The sequence below is a fragment of the Eucalyptus grandis genome, chromosome 6, assembly GCF_016545825.1.
Source record: "Eucalyptus grandis isolate ANBG69807.140 chromosome 6, ASM1654582v1, whole genome shotgun sequence".
NCBI classification, from domain to species: Eukaryota; Viridiplantae; Streptophyta; class Magnoliopsida; order Myrtales; family Myrtaceae; genus Eucalyptus; species Eucalyptus grandis.
The window spans coordinates 3,125,498-3,147,059 of NC_052617.1; the positions used below are offsets into that span (position 1 = coordinate 3,125,498).

Genomic DNA, 21,562 nt, shown 5'->3' on the forward strand with positions numbered 1-21,562 from the left:
AAAAAATAATTTTAGTATGAGTATGAATAAGATGTTTCACCATCTTTACACGAAGGTACTAATGTCTACACTGTGAGCGCGCACACAAAAATCCACGTCACGATCCCCACGGCATAGACAATCCCCGTTGACCATCACAATTTGGAAATAACGCAAAATTTAAAAGCTAGTCTAATTTCTAAAATCAGTTTGTTTCTATCTTTAATACAATGAAATTCAAATTTAGAAATCCGAACCCACCAAGCTATTTGATAATACTGTCCTTCAATGAGAGCAATCTTTCCTCTTCTGTTGCCGAACCAATTCGAGACACATCCTATTAAGACTTTTCTTTTTTTCCTTCCATCAACAATTTCGTTTGTGTATCTATTAGGCTTCAATTATACGATGAGGGAGAGAAATATAAAGAAAGGATGTGTCCAATCATATAATATCGATAGTCAACGATTCGTAAAATGTCATAAGCTTATTATACGGAAATTAATTTAATCCTAGATTTTTTAATTACCACAAAATTCAATCTTAAATCTTTTCTACGATTTGTCAATTGAGCCGCACAGAATCGAAGATCATGATCACATGGTGTAGATAAACTGAATGTGGGCGAGATATTTCCATTCATCCTCTGAAAACAAATCTTGTTATACTGTCTTCGATCGGTGCCAAATTTGAAAAAAAGAAAAGAAGTCCAAAGAAGAAGAAAATCCTCCATTGGTCAACCAAGAGGGTTGGGGCCCTCTCCCTCTCTCTCTCTCTCCTAGCTCTTCCGCGAAACCTATAAATTCTCGTTCGAAAAAAGAAGAAACCAAGAGAGAGAAACCCGTTCTGGTCAACCCTATCTATCGCTCGGGCTCGAATCAGTCAAATCTTGGAAGGAACGACTCTCTCTCTTTTCGAGTCGTCGAGCGGCTTTCCTTTTCGGTCTCGGCTTTCCTTCGTACCGTCCCTTTCCCACCCGAACGATATCCTCCCCCCATCAAAGATTCATCCCCAAGTCACCCGATCCTTCCCCTACAAATCCCCCGCACTTTCCGCTAGCTCACTCCAAAACCCCAAATCTTTTGTTTTTCGTCTCTCTTCTTCTTCTTCCCTAAAGCCGAATCCGTCTCCGTGGCCGCTGTGACTCGCCTCTCCTTCTTGACCATGGAAAACGCTGGCGCCGATCGATCTTTTGGAGCGACTGTCTTTGCGGCCCCGGCGGGCTCGGGCTCCGACCTTGCGGGCGGCGGCGGCGGCGGCGGCTTCGCAGGCCCTCACGCTTCGTTGTTGCTGCAAAACCCTACTCTCGGCACCCGCGGCAATGCCCAATCCCTCGAGGATGTCTTTCGCGGCCTCCGGCTCTCGCCCCAGAATCAGCAGTCTCCTCATCCGGAATTCGCTGGTGATGTTCTTGACGCGTACCCACGTGCGTCCCCTGCTAATGTTTCCGGTGTCGGTGTTTCTAGGACTGATGGTTATGATGCGAGTCGTCAAAGCGCAGATTCGATCGGCTCGGGCCAGAATGTATTTAGGTTCAGCTATGGTCCTTCTGTTAACGTCGATTCTCTGAGCAATCACTCTCCTGCATTGATCGGTGGTGGCTGGTTTCAGACCGATCCCAATGTGTTTGCCATGGCTGGTTCGAGGGAGAGACTGTCTGTCGAGAATCTCCGGTCTCTGCCCGCCTCGGGCCGAGCCGGTTCTTATTCGAGATTCTTGAGGCCGGACGTGAGTGACACTAGGCTTTTTGACCCACACTGGACGCCGGTTTCCTCAGCGGCGATGAACAGCTTGCGCCAAAACATACTGTTGTCTGCGAGGAATGGTTTTCGCACGTTGCTCAGGACCAGGGAACCTTTCGACAAGGAGAAAGTAGATAGGATTTTCGTTCAGGTAATCGACCGCGTCGGCGACTTTATGGTTCATCAGACTTGGAACCATGTAATCCAGAATCTCGTGGAGATCTGCGACGATGTGCAGAGGACTATGATCCTAGAGAAGGTGACCCTTCAGGAGCCTTTACTAGTCCAGATTTGTCTCGACTCGTATGGGTGGGTTCATCTTTTCCTGCTCCTCTTTTTTCCAACGAGATTGCTGCATTAGCTGCTGATCCTTATGTAAGCACTGCGCTTTTTGCAGAATCCACGCCGTGAAGAAACTGCTGGACCACGTTACAACGCCGTATCAGATGAAGCTGGTCGTAGACGCTTTGTTGCCCGGCGTGGTCTCGCTGGCACTGGAGAGGAATGGTGTGATTGAGCATTGCTTGCAGAACTTCCCTCAGGAGTATACAGAGGTAATGTCTGCAAGTGATCTTGCTTAAGTTTGCAGGATTGCTTAGATAAATTTTTAGTGTCTTTTGCTACTTTCTGAGATGCCTTGAATTCTTAGTTGAGTGCTTGAAATTTCTTGTTTGGTGTTATTCCTCCGGCCTAGGCACAAGGTTTTTCATTAGAATTAGAAACTGTACAAGTAATGTAATGTAATATGTAGCATATCATGTATTCACGCATTTTCTACAACCCTAGCTAGAGTATGTATTCCAGGTATGAAAAAATAATTTTAATATATTAAAATTAAAAAAAAAAAAAAAAACAAAAAAAACAAATCTTTCAAAAGAGGAGGGTCCATACCCATGCGTGTTCTTTCTTATGTAAGGTAACATGCACGCAGAAAAGAAATAGGTTCTGTAAATTACTTTAGTACTTATGCACCTAAAAATTATTTAATATTGAATCTATTAATTTAATTTAATTTATACCATAATTAAACTGTAGATATTAATTTGGCTGCTTGACACCCGGGTCAATATCAAACTTTCATTTTTTTTCCCAATTATCTATTTGTATATTAGATGAATTCGAATCTGATTTGTTCCTTTTACTGGCATGTCGGTATACTAGCGATCTTCACTCTTTTCTGCCATTTCTTAGAATTGTGATTTTAATTGAGACCATATATAATCCATTGAAGATCAAAGTACGCGATTCTATGTGCATGAACATGATGTGACTGCTTCAAATTCTATTTGCAGGCCTTTATGGTGGAGCTGGCGAATAATTGCTACCACATTGCAACCAATCAAAACGGGTGTTGCACGCTGCAAGCTTGCATTAACTATTCCAACGGAGCGAGTCGCGAGCACCTCTTGGTCGAGCTAACATCATATTCCCTGCAATTAGCACAAGACGAATACGGGTTTGCTTCCGTTTCAATTGTCCTCTGGCTTTCGTTTCATTTCTGTTCAGGTTTTTCAAACGTTTGATTTCTTCTTGCCTTCAGCAACTATGTGGTGCAAAGTTTGCTCAGTTTGATGATGCCGGGTGTTACCAACAAGGTTTTAGAAGTGCTTCGAGGGAGTTTTCTCCCTTTGTCAACTAACAAGTATGCTTCTCACGTGGTCGAGAAATGTTTCAATACCCTCGGAGAAGCGCAGTCTAGACAGATTGCACTGGAGTTGACAATGAGCCCGAGTTGTCCAAAACTTTTCACCGATAAGTTCGGAAACTATGTTACACAAAAGTTGCTGGAAGTAGCACAGCAGGTAAGATCCGACCTATAATTTTACCCTTCAAACATTTTATTTTTTTTATGTTTATTATGCATACTTATGCTTGAAGCCCATTATGTTTCCATGCTCAGTTTTGGGGGCGTATCTTCAGCTATCTGGAGGCTCTGATTCAAGAGCGTGAGACCCAGCTTGCAAATAATCCTTACGGTAAAAATGTATTGGCCAAGCTTAGGGAGTTGCAGAGGCGCAGGCGTGGTGTATGATTGTGTCCAATACAAAATTTGGAAACTCTAACTCAGAGTATAGCATGTGCAGGCGCAATATTGTAGGGTGTAGAAGTTTGTTCCATTAGTAAAAGGCCTTTTGTTGTCTTGTCGCCATCGGATTTGGAGTCGAAGACATGTTTTGTGAATATATATTAGTAGTTTTTGCGGTGATTGAAGGTGTATTTTGTGTTTATTGACTCTGCGATTTTGCATCATTTTTTTTTTGTTTTATATACAAAATATAGTTGGTTTTATTTTTATTTTTTTGAGTTATGCTGATTTTAATTCATGCCAACAAAGTTGAGCATGTCTTAAACCTTGCAAAAAATCACTACTAGATTATTTTATATATAATATAGTTGACGTTTTCTTTTGAGTTATGCTGATTTTTATTCATGCTATACAAAGTTGAGCATGTCTTAAACCTTGCAAAAAATCACTATTAGACTGGTTCGAGCACGTTCTCAATTTCGTTTTGGCCAGTGAATATTGATTGTACTTGATTCTATTAAAATAAGGTCTTGTTGCACTTCGCTTTTTCTGTGTCCATTTATCTTGTTATTTTATTGATTTTCATTTTAAGTCTTGAATACAGAAGTTTTCAAGACGTGTGATTAGAAAATTTCACCATTCCATGATATTGTATTGGAGCCGCACATGATTTTTTGTACATTGCAAAACGTATAAAACAGGAGTATTCAATGTAATGTCGTCAATTGGTTGATGTACGGACTCGATGATCCCTTCCTTTCAAGAAAATTTTGTATAGGATTCTATGATTGATGTGTCAAAGTAAATCAATCATAATGTGCTAAAATTGTATATAAACTTAATTTTTTTAGATAGGCCCAACGTGGAATCTTAAGATGTAATTGAGTTGATAGAGTAAAATGATTATCAGGTTGTGAAAATAATGGAACAATTCTAGAATTCTGGCAAAAAAGAAAGGATTTGTTTTTCTTTTTTTAAGGAAAAAACCACCAAAATCCCCAAACTTTGCCTAAAGTGACAAATTTACCCAATTTTTTTTTTTGACATGAAAAACTCCGAAATTTGCTAACCATGATACATTTATCCCAAACTTTTTTTTTGTAACACAAAAAAGTCATGAACTATATATTAACTCTTGAAGATGAAAGTACGCCGCTCTATAGTACATGAACATCAAAAAAATCTTGACCTTGCCTTTTTCTTGTGCCATAAGGTATGGGGAATTGCTTGAAATAGACTGAACATCACGTAGGAGCCATTAGAATTGTTAATCGGATTCGATCTCCACATCTAATTTGCAATAGTGGAGTTGGCAAATAATTGCTATCACATTGCAACCAATCAAAACAAGTGTTGGAGACAAGCTTGCATCAATTATTCCGATAGAGCTAGTCGAGAGCACCTCTTGTCCGAGCTAACATCATATTTCCTGCCATTAGTGCAAGACAAACACGGGTTTGCTTCCATTTCAATCGTCCTCTTGCTTTCATTCCATTTCATGAATGTTCAGGTTTCTCAAACATTTGTTTTCTTCATTCCTCCAGCACCTATGTGGTGCAGAGTTTACTACGTTTGATGATGTCGGGAGTTACAACAAGGTTTTGGAAGTGCTTGAAGTTTTCTCCGACTAACAAGCATGCTTCTCATCTGGATGAAAAATACTTCAATACCCTCAAAGAAGCGCAGTCCAGACAGATTGTGCTGGAGTTGACAACAACTCCAAGTTGCCTAGAACTTTTCACCGATAAGTTCGGAAATTATGTCACCCGAAAGTTGTTGGAAGTAGCGCACCCGATTCGATCCGGTGCACCTTATAAGTTTCTTCCTTTTGTTTTTCCATTATGCATACTCTAAGTATAAAAGTGCGTTATGCTTCTTATTCCAAGTTTAGTTTTGGGCCCAATCTTCAACTATCTAGAGGTGCTGATTCAAGAGCGCGAGTCGCAAACAATCCTCACAGTAAAAACATTTTGGCCACTCTTAGGGAGTTGCAGAGGTGCATATATGGTGTATGATTATGTGCAGTACTATTATGATTCGGAATCAACCGTGTCCTCTCTTTAGATTGGTCTCACTAGAAGATTGCATTGAGGGTGATATGCCAAATCTATCCAGGGCTAACATAATATAGCATGTGTTATTGTAGGTGTAGAAGCTTGTTCCTATTAGCAAAGGTCTTATGCTATCCTGTCAAGTCGTCACTGACGAATTTTGAGACTTGTTTTTTTCCCTTTTTAAAAGGGGCAAGGATTTATATATAGCTAGCTAAGCTAAATTCCAACTATTTCTATTCACTTTCTAGTCCCACAAGACACTAGTAGAGTAACATTTGTCATTTTGAAAGAAATATTGTGTCTATTTATCTTGGTAATTCCTGATTTTCATTTCAAGTTTTGTATATAGAAGTTTTCAAGACACGCCATTACCCTCATAAATTAGCGAATTTCGCCACACATAATTTTTTGTACATGTATCCTATCATGGGCCGATCTAACAATGTATAAGCTAAGTCGGAGTGTAGAGAGAGAAAGTTTTAGAGAGAAGAAAATGTTTTATATTACTGAATAACTTGGACGGATACAAATGAGGATAAGCACTCCTATTTATACAAGTGATCCTCCATTACGACACATTTATCGTCTCTAAATCTGGTGGAGGATATTGCATCTCCCCATCTACCAACTACATTTAAGCTCAGAATGATCTAGAAGTCGACACAATTACCGTCTCACCCGTTCCCAAGAATGTTCCGGAAATCCTAGGCGATTGTGGATGATCTTTTTCAATCAAGCACGGTTCTTTGATAATAGAGAACCTTGAATTTTTGTATAGGCTTATTCTATGATTGATGTGTCGGACTAAATCAATATAGTGTGCAAAAAGTGTATGGAAACTTACGTTTTTTAGATGGACCAATGTGGATTCTTAAGTTGTAATTGACTTAATATAGTAAAATGATTATTAGGTAATGAAAATAATGGAACAATTCTACGATTCTATAAAAAGTCAGCAGAAGATAAGAAAGTTTGGTAATTAAAAAAAAGCAAAAAAAAAAAAAGGAAGAAAGAAACCTTGGTAAGCAACTGATATGGGAGTTAATAAGCCAAAACTAATTTGTAACTTAGGGTGTGTTTGTTTCACTGAAAGTATTTTACCAAAAAGTGTTTTCCGGATTTTCAACCATTTGGTTTTCTAAAAAAGATCTGGTCAACGGAGAATACTTTCCGATCAACACAAATATTATGCATTATTTTAGGAAAACCAATTCCTCCACTTTACTTTCCCTTTTCATCTTTTTCTCTCTAACCTTTCACTTTTTCTCTCTATACGCTGCTGTCTCCCTTCACTCTTTCGCTCATCTTTCTTCTTCGACTCTTCAACGACGCGCATCATCTTCACCATTGAAGGTCCAGATCTTCTTCTTCATCATCTAGCTCTCCTTCAACAACACTCAACACGATTCCAGGTTCTTTCGTTTTTTCTAAGGTACAATGTTCACTCTCCCTTCGCTTTTTCGCTCGCCCTTCTTCTTCGATTCTTCTTCGCCATTGAAGGTCCAAATCTTCTTCTTCATCGAAGCTCATCTTCTTCGCTAGTACATTTAGAATGAGAACATTGCGCATCATTAACACACAGGACCCAAACCTCCAAATTCAGTAACCGGGCATGGTGTAACCATTAGAACCCAACCGCAAAGAGCTACCCAAACAGCCACCATACCAACAGAAGCCTTGCGAAATCAATGACAACGATCTGATGCGAAGCACTTAGCAGTAGCTGGCCAAGGTCTGGTCGTCCTTCAAAATCTAGCCTTTGTAGATCCGCCGTTGCTAATCAGTGGGGACGTCGCAGTCCCAGGCCAGGGCCACCTTGAAGGCCCCAATCGTGGACTCCAGGCTCGCGTGGATCGTGATTTTGGAGTCGCTGGAGCATAGGAGGTTAATCGTGACTGCCGCCTTAGCCGCGCCACCCTCCCCCTCCCCAGCAAGTGCCTGGGCACCGTTGGAATCTCCTATTGGGAAAATATGGCTTCGAATTGGGTAGAACAATGAAGACGGATATTTAGAATACTCAAGTCAAACTTTGAGATGTGATATCACTTTCTTTAAGGATTTATTTGCTCCACAATATTATTAATAGTCATCGGCAAATATCCTCCATGATACAACAAAGTCTCAAAATGAGAATACTAGATAGCAATTCTAGTATTTCTCCAGGGTCTTTCTAGGAAACAATCGAAAAAATAGCTGTAGTTTTTTCAGAAGGAAGGCTCGAAAAAATGATCACTCTCTAGTTCTTCCGAAAATTGACAAGTATATATATAAATAGTCTTAAAACACATGCAACTCTTCGTAAAAAAATTGCCAAAAAATGAACAAACGTGTCATTTCGAAAATTGCATGGTTGAATAAAGGCGTCTATTCATAAAAAGTTGAAAAAACGACCAATTGCAACCCTTCGGGAAAAGTTGCAAACTAAACGAACATCTTTCCAAAGGATATCTTGAAAAAACACCAACAAAAAATTCAAAATAATAATAATTTTTTAAAAATAAAATTTCGAATTTTTATTTTAAATAATTTCTGAAAATTCGCAAAACAAAAGCAACATTTGAATTGATTAAAATGTTGTTAAAAAAAGAATTGATTAAAATGAATAACATAAAAATAAAATAAAATAAAATAACAAAAGGGGTTAGTGTTAATTAAACCGCTAAGTGTGCCAAATAATCGCGCAATTATTCACGCCCCCACACGCGAGTATGGTGGGTCTAGCCCCATCCAATCATTCATTTAGCTACACAAAGGAAATTCCACACTTATTAATTGGCTCACTTCCTCCACTTTTCCTATATGGGACAAGGAAAATGCACTTAATTTGTTTTTACAAACAAACCTCCAACATCTCCTCCGTCCGAGCCCATTGGGGCGCTGCAATCCGGCCGACGGAAACCCTAGGCCCGACAAGACGGCAATTGGAGCTCCAAATCGATGGGTCGATGGGGGCGATACGGATTGGGCGATTGTCACGGGAAGAGAGAGAGAGAGAGAGAGAGAGAGAGAGAGAGTTTTGTCCAATGCGGAGGGAGAGAGCTTTTTTGAGGAAATGAGAAAAGGACGGATGATGATGTTTTCCTCATTTCTCCCTTTTTTTTCTTTTCGCTTCCTTTACTTCCTACTTAATATCACGAAAAAAAAATACAAATTAATATGATGATATATATAAAAGATCTCAAATAGGTATAATTATTATAAATTTATTATAAATTAAAATTTTAAATTAAATTTTTATCACAAAAAACCTCAAAATTAGTACATTTATAACGAATTTATCTTTCATTAATTTTTGTCAAATTAATTAATATTACGCATGGGAGGCACATCAATCTAAAAAGAGCCAAATGTATTGAAGTGATTAATGAGATCGTTTTGACTTGCTCTTGTAATCAGAAATCATGTCCATTTTCAGGAAAAAAAATACGTGTATGAATTCAGGTTTCCTTTTCATTTTGCAGGTTCAAATTCTAGATTTACTAAACTGATAGAGAAAAATCCATTTATAAAATAACATAGACTCAACAAAATAAATTGGAAGTAAGAGGCACACTATTGTCAATTGTTAGGTCAAATGTCATTCAATCATTTTTCAAATGTGATCCAAAAATCATAAAATACTTTCAGTCATGTATAACCAAACAAAGGAAAACTAATCTTTTTCCTAAAAAATGATTTCCCGGAAAACATTTTTCAAAAAAATTTCGTTTTTCATGAAACAAACACACCCTTAATAAAAAAAAATTCAATAAGCCACTCTAATTAAGGTTAGTAGTTTCATATATATAATATATAAGACTTTATTTAAAAAAATCAACTAAAATTTTTGTTAACAATAAGAATAGTTGGCAAATTAACAAAAAGATCATATAAAAATTAGTAAGTAACTCAAACAAGAGTTGATAACAAACAATGTGTTGAAATTTAATTCGAGAAAAGGTCTCAAGTCATGCTAATGTATTTTGGTAATCTCTCCAAAAGGTGAATAAATTTAAGAGGTTGCTATTCAAGACAAATAAAATTTGTTAATTCAATATAAAATTTGGCAAATTAAAAAAAGATAAGCAGACATTGATAAGTAACTCTAATGAGAGTTAGTAATTCAAAACTAGTCGAAAAATTAATCCAAAAAAAGTAAGTAAGTCACTATAACTATAACTTAGGTTGGTCATTTCATTAAAGCTTAGTTTATTTGAAATGGCTAGTATGTTATGTAAATAAAATATTTTAAGTACAAAAAATCGGTAATTTGCAAATTATTGAAAAAAGATGGTGATTTCTTAAAAGTGTTCGTAAATTACTAATAAGTTACCCGGAAAAAAAGAAGTCAACACCAGTCTCCGCACACTTCAAAATACTTACTGAAATTTACTGGTGGGGAACAAAATCTGGATTTTTTTTTTTTTTTTGTACGAAACAATACAATTCTGTCAAGGAAACGATAGATTAGGTGGTGATATTTACCCAAATAAAATGTACCTAGCGATGCCCAAACAATAAGCGGACGTTTAGCCAATTTCGACGGACAAAATATTCCATTTACATGAAGCTAAACTAGACATTATAAAGACTACTAACACATGCATAAACAAAACTGGATAAATACACCAATAAGTATACCTAACACTATTTGAAAAAATGAAGCTAAACCAAACATGGCATGGTCTCGCCGACTGGACAATGGACAACTGCAGCATAATTCTATGGACACACATTTAAAAAATGAACTTTATTAGATTGGTCGATAACTAAGTTTACCTAACACTATCTGAATATTTCTTACTTAACCAACTTTTTGCTCTCAAATAATGCAGAGTTTTGCTTAATAGGACATTAGTTTTGAAGTTTGTGTCAAATAAAAATAGCTATCGGATGCTAGGCATATATCTCCAAAAGATTTATGCTTATGCTGTTGGAACCAAAAGAATGACAATTAACTTTGGAAACTAGGAATAAAAACACTAGAAATTTGAGGGAGAAATTTGTATTGAGAATGCTTTCTCTTATTTGTGTTTTCGTGGACTATGGCTTGTGGCTTGGATTACAACTCACGACTTCATCCCTTTATATAGGAATTGAAGTTTACAAACACAACGATTACATAACAACCCGCAAATTTAATGACCAAAACAAAACGGCCTCACACATGTAATACAATCAAAACGCACAATAAAGTAACATAAATATTCAATAACTTCCATTCTTCAAATCCATGTAGCCTACCATAAAGTTTTTATGGCTCCTTCAATGCTTGTAGGTTTTTCATCCAGCAACCGTCATCCGATAATCAATTTTATTTTATTTCAACATATGCACCCTGCGCCCGGTACACGGAGTGGAGATCTTAGTTTGATGAAGGGAGGAGTGACGTTGAACCATCATTGACCGATGTCTCTATTGACAGGAGGATGGCGAGGCAACATGATTGCGTAAGAAAGAGACTGGGAAGAGCGAAGTAGTTCATTCGAACTTTTTCAGGAATGACAAATTGTTCAAGACCAATTGCTATTGTAAGCTACCATGTGTAAACGCCAATTAGAAAGTAGAAGAAAAAATCGCAAGGTTGGTGTGGACTTGGTATTTACCGAACATTGGCCCCACAAAAGTCACTCGATGAGGATATGCTTTATCTTTGACAGGATAGATTACTATGTCGCGATTACTTTTAGTTCGGTTATTTTTCCATTTCGGGTAATGCTCGTTTAAGTGCTTGAGACGGACGATTATCACTCTGAGTACTAATCACACCATATGATCTATCCATTGAATTGCATATGTCATGTGCCGCTTTTATCTGCTCTGCACATTTGTCCATGGTTTTCCACCATGTGTCTGTAATATATCCGATGCTTGCTTCCGTAAGGATGCAAGGGCAATAATCTGAGGAAGGTAAGCAGCCAATTATTCTTCATTCGTTCTACAATAAACACAAATAACAGTGACAATACCGACATAAAATGAAAACATCAATACACAACACGTTTTTACACAGAATCATCACCAACATTTCAGACTGAAGTACCCACGACTGCATAGCTATAGACGCATCAAAGTTCCATATAGGCCACACTAGTTAACGAGAATAAGGACCGCATTAAGGGCACTTGGGCTCTCCCTTGGAGTTCTTCATGTCCCGGTAACAAGGGCACTCGTCCTTGTGGCCGTACGTCCCGGACGGGACGCACTGACATTTTTCACAGCAAATCCCGCAGTACTGCAAGCACCGGTCCATCCTTCCCGCCTTCGAGCACCTCACCGCACACTTGGAGTCGCAAAAGCCTTCAAAACACATAAAGCCGACACGAAGCGTACGTTCAGTGTATCAGAATATCAACAAGACCATCGTAAAGAGAATACTGAAACGCCCGCGAGGGATTTGAGTTAAAAGAGAGCTTTACTTGAACCAGCCATGGCGGCGTCGAAGAAGGCGGGGCTGAGGAGAAGAGCCACCAGGAGAAAAGTTGCAAAAGCAAACTTCTTCATCTTCTCAAATGTATTGTTACTATAAAAGTGGCGTGTATCTATGTGCGTGTAAGATCAGAGAGCAACTGGCAAAAGAAAAGAAATAGAAGAGTCTTGTGGTTGATGGGTGCGAGGTGGTAACAGAATGGGCGAGGGGGAGGGTATTTATACTTGCAGAGACGGGGCGTGAAGGGGAATAAAGCCTACAGAGTAACGAAAACGATGCGTTCCATGTCAGCATCATCATTACGAGACACCTAGATAAAAACGTATTTTATAGACAAGGGGTGGATCCTAGATAAGGTTAATCCTCGTGTGGTATTATACCGGAGCTCTAGATTTGTTTAATGATCTTATCTTGGCGAACAGACTAAGCCTTCATGATAATCTCGCGAGAGATGTTTACTAGGTTGTTTCTGGCGAAGGTGAAAGGCGACACGTGGTTGGATGTGAACGCCAAAAAGCCTGCGCTCCCGGCGTTGGAAATGCTGTTTGCTGAGAAGGTTGTAAAAAGCAATGAATCGAGGAAGAAAGACAGCGAGAGAAATGGGAACGACCTAACTTGTTACTGAATACACTTCGCGGTCTCGAGAAAATTCTTGAAGGAATGTTTTGACTTTCCAACCACGTGGAGCCGGGTGATACGTCCATCTCAGGGAGTTCTCATCTGTCAAAAAGCCATCGAAGCCATTTCGTAAAAGCTAACGAGCTGGTCATCATCGTCATCATCATCCAGGGAAGGGAACGATTTGAAGGTTACGAGAAGCTTCTCGCCCGTGGTTTACGTAGCTTCTTGCTCTAGTCTATTGTTGCTTTTACCCTAATAATGTACTCTTCTGCTCTTCTTTTTTCCTTTGTCATGGATTTAAAAAAGGTTGGTAATGTGAGGGGAAAGAAAAATTAGCGAAGCGTCACCGGATCCCCCCGCGTCCCATCTTGTTTTGCTTTGAATTATCTTGTAAATGATCACCAAAGTTGACTTTGACTTGTACCAAACTCTAAAATAAAATGGCTTTGGTTTCCTAATATGTACTTACAATATGGCATAAGTCAATAAACAAATCATTGAAAAGATCACCGTGAATTTTTTTTGGGGGAGTTCCTTAACGTGACATATATTGTATTGCTTAGCTTGCATAGAATACGTACGTGATCACCTCTTCTGCGCTAGTAAAGCTCGCATTTCTTAGCTTAAAAGCATATCCCACCCAATTAACACCCATGAAGACAAGAAGAATTGCCAGTTGCTTTTAACGTCGCGAACCGTGTTTAAAGCGCGATCATTGGTGGGATCCTGGAATAGAATACAAAACCAGCAGTCCAGCTGTAGGAACCACCACTTGCTAGCTGGGCTTGACCCCATTCAAGGAAAACAACGTCATTATTATCAGCAAATTAGGAAAAGTATTTATTCCATGGAGGATAGGGGCAGTTGGAGTGGTGGTGGCGGTATATACTCTCCCTAAAAATTGACTGGCTAGGCCAGCTGAGCACTCGTTGTCCTTTGGTAACTTAAGTCGATGGGGTATGGAACGTGAAGAGGACCTTGAAGTCTGGCAGGTTAAGATGAAAATGGCAAGCAACTTTAATCAAACCTTTCGCATAGGGTGTGAGAAAATGTGCATGCTCGGCCCCGCCTCCGTCCCCTGCCGATTTTTACTATGCCTATGTCCTGCGACTTCGGTGGACGGTTCTGCCACTTTGAGGAGGAATTGGGTCGGTTCACCTACAGCTGTTGCGAGCCTTTCCTTGGAAAGGAAGATCTCAACTAAGATATGGAATAATATAATGGGTCTTCTTACCTCCAAATTCGTGCTCTCTCTCTCTCTCTCCCCATGATGGCCACTAGGTAATACCTGCAACTTTCTTGCGTGCATCCTCTAGGCATCTCTGTGGGCTACTTAGAATTTGGAGAGTTTTGATTTTGACTACCCAAGTTATAAAGAACGATACCTATGGTATGCGATCTGTAAGGGAGAAAAATATTTGAACCAAGAAAACCATCCGTGGAATCACGAGTCTTTCTTTTTTATTCTCACTTTTGTGCGTGCCCCTGTACTTGTTTCGATTTCCCTCCCCGGGGGGGGGCGGTGGATGGGTTAGGCCAAGCCCATGATTGGCAGCCCTATCTAAGTCCAAAAGTACAATGTATCGCTCTTGTTTATTGTTGCGATAGGGCGAGCGATCGAACAAAATATAGACGGAAGAAGAAAAATAAATCGACACCGGATTTACGTGGTTCGATCGTAAAGACCTACGTCCACGGGGAGAGAAAGAAGCAAATTTCACTATAAATCAAGCGATACAAGGAGATTACACACTCAAGTCACTCAAACACTCTCTCGGTGTTTCCCAAGCCCCAATTACACCCAATAACACACACAGTGTTTAGCCCCGAAATTCCTCAAGAAATAATCTCTCAATCTCACAAAGGAATTACATGCAAATCTTACTACAAGATTTAATTGGCTTTAACACTAAACCTTCTTGGATGTAATTCACGACAAAGAAAATCCCTCCCAAGCACTCGACAACGAGACGGCGCTTCAAGATCAATTCTTCACGATCAACGGCGGAACACCAAGCACTCACACGGCGCTTCAAGACAATTTGTGATCCACATCTATCACCCATGGCCTTAAGTCTATATATAAGTAAAACTCTTATTCTTTTGCCAACTTCTCATAAGATTTTGTTTCCTATCCAAAACATATCTTTGTATATTTTAAACAAAAAATCCAAGTCCTAGTCAAAGTTGGACTTTCCTATTTTAGCAACCAGACTCTCCAAAGCAGATTCAAATTCGGGAAGTTGATCTTCGGATCTTCTTTGCTCGATTTCGAACATCCACAACATATCCAATTCGGAATATTCGTAATTTTGCATTGGGCTTAAACTCGAGACATATTTTCAACATTTATGATGGGCTTGACACGATTTTACCGCTTCGTATATCCCACATAGCTCTAGCAAACATAATCTGCAAGCATTTTATCATGAATCAGAATTATCAACTTCCTCTAGGAAACATGTTTTGTTGTAATATTTGAAAAAAATAATATCGAGATTGAATGTTGCTTTTGAGTTTGTTTTACAACATTCGAACATTAAACATGTGTATCTCTAAATAAACCTAGCGAGGGCATCCGAGGCTCTTGCTCATATTTAGTCTTAGATGGATTTTACCGCCTGAGGCCTTCTTAGGCCCTCGCCAGCCATTGCCTGAGGCCAGTGACACAAGCAGAATGAAAGAAAAAAAGAGAAAAGGAAAAAAAATTATAAATCCGTTTACATTAGTATCGATCATGTCAAGTAAGATGACCAAGAGTGATTAAACCGCAACGTTAGCAATTTTCCCCAAAATTAGCTGGAATGACTAAATTGAAAAAACACTCAAAAGGTTTAAGATTAAATTGGCATAACTAAAAGGTTAAAAACTAAATTGACTACCTTATAATAAATCTAGGACTTTTTAGATAAATTTTCATCTTTGTATCAAAGGGAAAAGAAATAAGTTTATATCCATCGTAGAGTTTGGGCAATGTATTTATACTTATTTAAACATCTATCCACCGTGATTTCACTTGAATAGTTTGATCTTTTCATATTTTTCTTCAAAATTGCATATTGGGGGCCAAAGCTCGGGAAAATTGTCAAAAAAGTCCTAAACCTATTGCACTTTTGCCAATTCAGTCATAAACATTTTAACTTTGCCAATTCAATCCTAAACATTTTTACTTTTTGCCAATTCAGTCCATCCAGCTAATTTTGACCGAAAAATGCTGACGTGGATGTTGGCGATGTCACATAGGGATATCGACGCCGACGTTGATACTTTTTAATAATATTTTAATATTTTTTTGATTTTTTTGAATTTTTATTATTTTTATTTTTTCCCCTTTTTTTCTTTTCTTTTTGGTTTTTTTTTTCCTTTTCCGGTGGCCGGCCACCGGTCATAGGCAACGGCCGGCTACCGGCCACAGCCACCGGCTAGCCTCGCCCACCACGGGCGAGGCTCGGTCGGGTGAGGAGGAGCTCCAACAAGGGGAGCCCTCACCCAGGCGTGGCCCGGTAAGGGTCACTTGGCGAGGCCAACCCTCGCCCGGCGTCGGCTGGGCGATAGCGACGCCAGCAAGGCCGCCCGGCTCGGGCGAGGGCTGGCCTTGCCAAATCTAGCAAGGGAGCCTCGCCGGGCTCACCTCGCCCTTGGCCGACCAATGCCACCCACCTTGATGAAATCACCTCTCTCCTCCTCCGTGGCGGCGCCGCCGCCGCCATCGTCTTCGTCTTCTCCACTAAGGAAGACACGCCTCTCGCCCTACCTCTTCGCTCTGCTGTCGTTCATCATCTTCGTCTCTATCCTCTACGGCGAGGACCTGGCCTGCATCTTCAGCTAACAGCTCCAAGTCCGCCCGAGCTCGACCAGGGGCGAGGGCCGGCCTCACCAAATCTAGTATGGGCGAGGGTGAGCCCCGGCGAGGCCGGCCCTCACCCAAGCAACCCTTGCCTGATCGCACCTAGGCGAGGGCTCCCCTCGCCGAAGCTCCTCCTTGCCTAGCCAGGCCTCGACTGTGGCGGGCGAGGCTAGCCGGTTGGCTATGGTCAGTGGCCAGCCGCCGCCTGTGGCCGGCCACCGGCCATTGGAAAAGGCAAAAGAAAAAGCCAAAAAGAAAAGAAAAAAAAAAGGGAAAAAAAACATAAGAAAAAAAGGTAATAAAAATTCAAAAAAATATTAAAATATTATTAAAAATTGTCCACGTCAACGCCGGCAATCCTACGTGGTACCGCCAGTGTCCACATTAGCATTTTCCGGCTAAAATTGGTCGGATAAACTGAATCGGCAAGAAGTGAAAAAGTTTAAAACTGAATTGGCAAAGTTAAAAGGTTTATGACTGAATTGTCAAAAGTGCAATAGGTTTAGGACTTTTTGAACAATTTTCCTGCCAAAGCTCTAGTTACACCTTCTTTTCACTTCCAAACTCACATGACATTATTTCAAAGGAAATTTTCGAGAAAAATTTTGATCCACTAGATATGAGATAAATATGCAATTGATGTTAACTGCTATTTGCATGGTAGAAGTAGAGCAACAAGAAGTTCCCCTTTACTTTTCGTTTTTGTGTTTATCTTTAGTTATTATGTAATTGTTTAATGTTCAACCATACCTCTAGCGAGAAACTTTTTAAGTATTTGGTCGATTTTTTTTTCCCTCATTTTGGAGGAAAAAGACAAGGTTGCTTTTTCGACCGAAAAGAAACAGAGAAGGAAACATTACAAAGTAGATTTAAATCAAAAAATGGTCGCTTATGATTCAGGAATGAGAGAAAAAAAGTCATTGAAAAGGAAAAACGTGGGGAAAAAAAGCAAAACTTGTCAAGCTCTTTTTTTCTTCTTCTTTTTTAATGTAACACTAAACCTTATCTTTTTACTCTTCAGATTTATCTTGAGGGTCAAGTTAAAACCCAATGGGAATGCCCGATCTGTTCCGCTTCTCTTTACGTTACGCGTCGAATTGTTTAATCATGCATTTCATTAAGTGTCAAAAGGGGTCGTAATGCAAGGAGAGCGTCATGATAAGATGAAGATGCCAATGTTTGTTCTCCATTAATATCAATGAATGCAATCCCCCGGCAACACAATCGATGACGCCCCGATTTTCTCTGCCGCGTGCTCCCTCGCCCTCGTTCGCATGCTGATCCTTTAGCCATGAATCCCATCATTTCATCTCCGCCCCCTCCCCAGCATGGAGCCTATCTCTCCTGTCACAATGATTATTGCTTAAATAAAATATTATCATTTCAGACTCTTAGCATTACCGACTACTTTTGCAATAATATGTCCTCATAAATCTCGAAATCTCTTGAAATTTGCTCAAAACACGTCCTTTTTTTCGTTCAAGATTCGAACTTGAATAATCTCATCTAAGTATTCCTTTTCAGCTAATACCTAAAACTCACAGATAGTGAAATCATCAAAGCCCAAATGGCTCAGATGTGGAGTAATCGAGTAATTAAAGAAATCATGCGAGCATAGCCACCATTACAATAGTAATTTTATGCATTGCACTCGAGGCATACCCGGTGCATATCAGTGGATTACCCGGACACCACAAAAAATCCACGTAATTCGACGGATCAACCGCATTAAAATTTACCGCTCCAACTACAGGCGATAATCCTGTTAAAAAAAAAAAAAAACTACAGGCGATAATGACTCCAAGCTAAATTTTGGTTAATAAGGAGAAAATACACCTCGTATAAAATAACTGGGGGAAAAGAAAAATAACTGGGGGGCCCCCACGAAACGATATTTAAATTCGAGAAATGAAAAGACTGTGGGCTGTTTTTTTGTTTTTTTTTTGGTTGGCAGGGACCGAAAAACTATGATTGGTCCGTGCAGGTGTGTGTCGAAAGGCAGAAATATGTCCGTTTGCCAGGTCTCTGTTTCTTTGCTTATCTTCCTCGCTTCCGCTCTCCTCTTCCCGGCGCCGGCCTCCGCAAAGACACCGACTTCCTCCTCCTGAACCGAAGCGACTTCCCTCCGTCGCTACTTCCGACAGAACTGAGTCTTGGGTCGGCGGCAGTTCGGCGAGAAATGGAGAGAAGGGCCGGGTTCTTCTCGTCCCTCAAGAGCGAGGTGGTGCGAGGCCTGTCGCCGGCGAGGTCGCGGCCCAGGGCCAAGAGCCTGTCGCCGCCGCCGCCGGCGAGGGCCGGGAGCGAGTCGCCCAAGTCGCGCTCCCCGTCCCACCGGAGCAGGAGGAGCCGCCGCGCGAGGCGGCGCCCCGAGGCGTGGGTCGCGAGGCACGCTGAGGCCCTGTCGCCCTTGGAGGAAGGGCCCGACCCGGACGGGGCGGAGGGTCTGGGTGCGAGGATGGAAGGGCGGTGGGGCCAGTGGATGAAGGGCCAGCGTCAGCACTCCGTGTCTTCGTCGTCGTCGTCGTCGTCTTCCGGCGGGCGCGATAAGGGGTCGCATCTGAGGTTGTTGCTCGGGGTGCTGGGCGCGCCGCTCGCGCCGGTGCACGTGAACGCCGGCGAGCCCCTGCCTTACCTAAGCGTCAAAGACACCCCCATTGTTAGTCCCTCTCTTTCTCTCATCATGGTACTGAGATGTACAATTTTTTTGGTTGTTTTATTGCTGCTCCTCGTTTGTCTTGCTCTCTTCCTGTTGTGTCCTGTCCAAGTTGTAAGTTTTCTCTTGAAGTGGCTACGCACCTGGCGATACTCGTTGCAGGTGGTGGACTGGAGGATTGGGTTGTTTAAAATACGTTTATGCTCGTGACTTGCTACTTCGTCTTTAGGTTCATAGCTGTAAAGTTCTTTTTTTTTTTTTTTTTTTTGGTTGGATATTGGACTTTTTTATCCAATTTGCACTGAGAAGCTCTGGTCTGGCTTAATGTGGTCGATGTTCAGAAGCTCCATTAGAATAGTTCTGTTGCATGTTTTCACTGTAGGTTTGACAAACACAGTGAATACGTCTCCGGAAAGTGAGCAAGACTTCTGAAATTATTTGATGGAAGTTCTCTGAAACCAAGTGGTACTATGGAGTTTATTTCTGGAACCGACTAATATAAACTCTGGCTATCATTTGGCTCAAGTCTTGGCTGCATTAGAAAGGAGAGCCTCTAAATGTGGTTGTTGCTTGCGGTAAATTTGGCAGGAAACTTCATCCGCTCACTACATACTGCAGCAGTATGCAGCAGCATCAGGGGCACAGAAGCTTCACTCTGCCATTAATAATGCTTATGCCATGGGGAAATTGAGGATGATAGCTTCCGAGTTTGAAACAGCGAACAAGGGTGCGAGGAGCAAGAATTCCTGTAAAGCTGCAGAGTCGGGTCGGTTTGTACTTTGGCAAATGAACCCAGACATGTGGTATGTGGAGCTTGCTCTTGGTGGTAGCAAAGTTCATGCCGGCTGCAATGGGAAGCTTGTGTGGAGGCACACCCCTTGGCTCGGTCCACATGCTGCAAAAGGGCCTGTTAGACCCTTACGACGGGCACTTCAGGTGAAATTCCATTACCAACTGGCATCTTATGATCTTTTTAAAGTATGTTGGTTGGACTGTTGCTGAGCCATCATCTTTAAGTTTGTACGTTGAAGATTCATCTAGTATGAATTGGCTTATCCTTCTTTGCATGTGGCTCACAAATTTACTGAGTCCGTAATATAGAATTTGATCCCTAGTTGAGAGGTGCACAGGGGAGCTGGAAGATAAGAAACCGAGACTTAAGCACAAGTAAATGTACATATATACTCTAGCAAATTTTATCATTGACTTTTGAAGGCTTTAACAGTACTTTGCTATCTTCTTCTTCCAGGGCCTTGACCCAAAAACCACAGCAAGCATGTTTGCGCACGCAAGATGCGTAGGGGAGAAGAAAATTAACGGAGAAGATTGTTTTGTCCTCAAGCTTTGTGCAGATCCAACTACTCTAAAGGCCAGGTGTGAGGGGCCAACCGAGATTATACGGCATGTTCTCTTTGGCTATTTCAGCCAGAAAACCGGGCTCCTTGTTCACTTGGAAGACTCGCACTTAACCCGTATACAAAACAATGGAGGTGATCCAGTGTATTGGGAGACCACAATCAACTCGTTTCTTGATGATTACAGGCCTGTCGAGGGGATCATGATTGCACATTCTGGGCGTTCGGTGGCAACACTTTTCAGGTTTGGAGAAACAGCGAGAAGCCAAACTAAGACTCGGATGGAGGAAGCTTGGACGATTGAGGAGGTGGCTTTCAACGTTCCAGGCCTGTCTGTCGACTGCTTCATCCCCCCTGCCGAGTTGAGATTCGCTTCTCTTGACAAAACGTGCGAATTACCTCGTGTTCCTTGGGTGAGGAACGTCGTGCCTGCTGCTCGTGCCAGGGTTGCCGCCCCAGAGAAGTCCAGTGAGCTGTGAGGGTCAGGCCCGAGAGAAACACTTTGTAGGAAGGAGAGTAATTGATGGCAGCGCTCAGAGCTGATTATAGTCATGTACGTAAGATTCTGGTAATTGCTGACAAATTTAGAAGGTGAGGCATATGGGAGTTTGGTCATTATTAGTATGTACTCTAGTTTCCTTCAACTGTAAATAGAAGGGTAGTTCATAGCTTTTCCGGAGGACCCCAGGCTTCTTAAACTGGAGTAAGCAAGTTGCCAGGTTTGACCGACCGAAAAAAAAAAAAGTTGCCAGCTTTGATGTTGTGCTACATATCATCGAATCTAGGCACTCACAACTGTGAAAACTGATTCTTGCGAATGGCAATGGCGTGAGTTCCTGAAGATCTACATCAACGTATTAATTGCTTTGATTATAA

The 21,562-nt window shown here is 40.9% G+C and overlaps 3 protein-coding genes across 3 annotated transcripts; 2 read left to right on the forward strand and 1 right to left on the reverse strand.

The window, feature by feature from the left end:
* Window positions 1-1,143: 1,143 nt before the first annotated feature.
* LOC104451120 (pumilio homolog 12) lies at window positions 1,144-3,753 on the forward strand. The gene is made up of 5 exons (XM_010065859.2): window positions 1,144-2,030; window positions 2,119-2,275; window positions 3,014-3,177; window positions 3,262-3,523; window positions 3,622-3,753. The coding sequence occupies exons 1-5, from the start codon at window positions 1,144-1,146 to the stop codon at window positions 3,751-3,753; spliced, it is 1,602 nt and encodes a 533-aa protein (XP_010064161.1).
* A 7,929-nt stretch (window positions 3,754-11,682) lies between these two features.
* LOC104447830 (peamaclein) lies at window positions 11,683-12,409 on the reverse strand. The gene is made up of 2 exons (XM_010061559.3): window positions 12,200-12,409; window positions 11,683-12,080 (listed from the first exon to the last, which is right to left on the reverse strand). The coding sequence occupies exons 1-2, from the start codon at window positions 12,282-12,284 to the stop codon at window positions 11,896-11,898; spliced, it is 270 nt and encodes an 89-aa protein (XP_010059861.1). The 5' UTR covers window positions 12,285-12,409; the 3' UTR covers window positions 11,683-11,895.
* Window positions 12,410-18,662: 6,253 nt separating this feature from the next.
* LOC104451119 lies at window positions 18,663-21,527 on the forward strand. The gene is made up of 3 exons (XM_018876009.2): window positions 18,663-19,334; window positions 19,920-20,267; window positions 20,581-21,527. Exons 1-3 carry the CDS (start codon window positions 18,858-18,860, stop codon window positions 21,163-21,165), a joined length of 1,410 nt encoding a protein of 469 aa, XP_018731554.1. The 5' UTR covers window positions 18,663-18,857; the 3' UTR covers window positions 21,166-21,527.
* Window positions 21,528-21,562: the final 35 nt, after the last annotated feature.

Coding starts and splice junctions, on each gene's coding strand:
- LOC104447830 (XM_010061559.3), bottom strand. CDS start 12,284: ATGAAGAAGTTTGCTTTTGCAACTTTTCTCCTGGTGGCTCTTCTCCTC. Junction 12,081..12,199: donor CGCCGCCATGGCTGGTTCAA/GTAAAGCTCTCT, acceptor TGTGTTTTGAAG/GCTTTTGCGACTCCAAGTGT.
- LOC104451119 (XM_018876009.2), top strand. CDS start 18,858: ATGGAGAGAAGGGCCGGGTTCTTCTCGTCCCTCAAGAGCGAGGTGGTG. Junction 19,335..19,919: donor GCGTCAAAGACACCCCCATT/GTTAGTCCCTCT, acceptor TAAATTTGGCAG/GAAACTTCATCCGCTCACTA. Junction 20,268..20,580: donor CCTTACGACGGGCACTTCAG/GTGAAATTCCAT, acceptor TTCTTCTTCCAG/GGCCTTGACCCAAAAACCAC.
- LOC104451120 (XM_010065859.2), top strand. CDS start 1,144: ATGGAAAACGCTGGCGCCGATCGATCTTTTGGAGCGACTGTCTTTGCG. Junction 2,276..3,013: donor TCCCTCAGGAGTATACAGAG/GTAATGTCTGCA, acceptor TTCTATTTGCAG/GCCTTTATGGTGGAGCTGGC. Junction 3,178..3,261: donor TTAGCACAAGACGAATACGG/GTTTGCTTCCGT, acceptor TCTTGCCTTCAG/CAACTATGTGGTGCAAAGTT.